Source organism: Plasmodium gallinaceum (genome assembly GCF_900005855.1).
Source record: "Plasmodium gallinaceum strain 8A genome assembly, contig: PGAL8A_v1_32, whole genome shotgun sequence".
Taxonomy (NCBI): domain Eukaryota; phylum Apicomplexa; class Aconoidasida; order Haemosporida; family Plasmodiidae; genus Plasmodium; species Plasmodium gallinaceum.
In genome coordinates, this window is record NW_021628338.1 from 391,684 (window position 1) to 392,895 (window position 1,212).

General features: G+C 13.2%; 1 protein-coding gene across 1 annotated transcript; it reads right to left on the reverse strand.

Moving 5' to 3' along the window:
• Positions 1 to 497: 497 nt before the first annotated feature.
• On the reverse strand, positions 498 to 1,028 carry PGAL8A_00045800 (40S ribosomal protein S29, putative; the record flags this gene model as incomplete). Its single annotated transcript, XM_028674475.1, has 3 exons — positions 498 to 506; positions 647 to 746; positions 973 to 1,028. 3 exons carry the CDS (start codon positions 1,026 to 1,028, stop codon positions 498 to 500), a joined length of 165 nt encoding a protein of 54 aa, XP_028530824.1.
• Between the last annotated feature and the right edge of the window lie 184 nt (positions 1,029 to 1,212).

Genomic DNA, 1,212 nt, shown 5'->3' on the forward strand with positions numbered 1-1,212 from the left:
TTTTTTTTTTTTTTTTTTTTGCTTTTGTCTTAAAGGGAAATTATTTTTTTTCTACTACTTTATAATACAATTAAGAAATAAAAAAAAAAAAAATAAAGGCAAAAATATGTAATAAGAACAGTATTTCTCTATATTCTCATTTTGATGTATTTTTTTATTTATTTATTTTTTTTTTTTTAAATACAATAATTTGAATTTATAAATATTTTTTCTATAATAATTAAAATAAAATGTAGCTAAAAAGAAAAAATATTAGAAAGTATATAACTTAATAAAACATCTAAAAGTTTTTAAATGTGTTTTTTAATTAAAAAAAAATCTCATAAAATATTAATATAGTTTTTCATTTATAAAACTATTTAAATACAATTCATTTTATTAAAGTACATGATAAAATCCTATAAAAGATGTGTGCTTATTATTAAAATATGAAAAAATTAAAATAAAAAAAAAAAAAAATAAATAATCTTATAATAAAATCATGTTCAACTGCCACTTTATCTATACTGTAAAAATAAAAAACAAAAAAAAAAAAATTTAAAAATTAAAATAGAATAATTAGAAATAAATATATAATTACAAATATTAATATAAAAAATTCATTAAAAAAATAAATGTGTAAGTATATTTATAAAATAATATTTACCTTCTTAAAACCAATTATATTTGCTCTTTCTCTAAAACATTGTCTGCATATATTGATGTTATACTTTCTTATTATAGCATGCTTATTTGAACATACGCGGCTAAAAAAAAAAAAAAAAAAAAAAAAATTTTATAATTTTTAAATATTCTATATATAAATAGAGATTTATATATATATTGAGATTTATATATATATTTATAGAGATTTGTAAAAAATTATTCCTCTTTTTTAAAAAAAAATAATTTTATTTACAAAATTTCTTTAATCTCTTTATAATATTTCATTTTATTCTTCTAAAAAAATTAAACATTTTTTTTTATGTTTACCATTGCCTTGATCCTTGCCCGTATTTCTTTGGATGAACGTTTTGAATACAACCCATATTTAAAATGATAAAAATATAAAATTTAATTTATTTATAAATTTTTAATTAAATTATATTTAACTTTTATTTGTTTATTTTTTTAAAACATATTTTTGTTGAATTAAAAAAATATAAAAATATTTTTTAGTTAAATTTTAATTTATAATTTTTTTTTTTTTTTTTTTTTTTTTTTTTTTTTTTT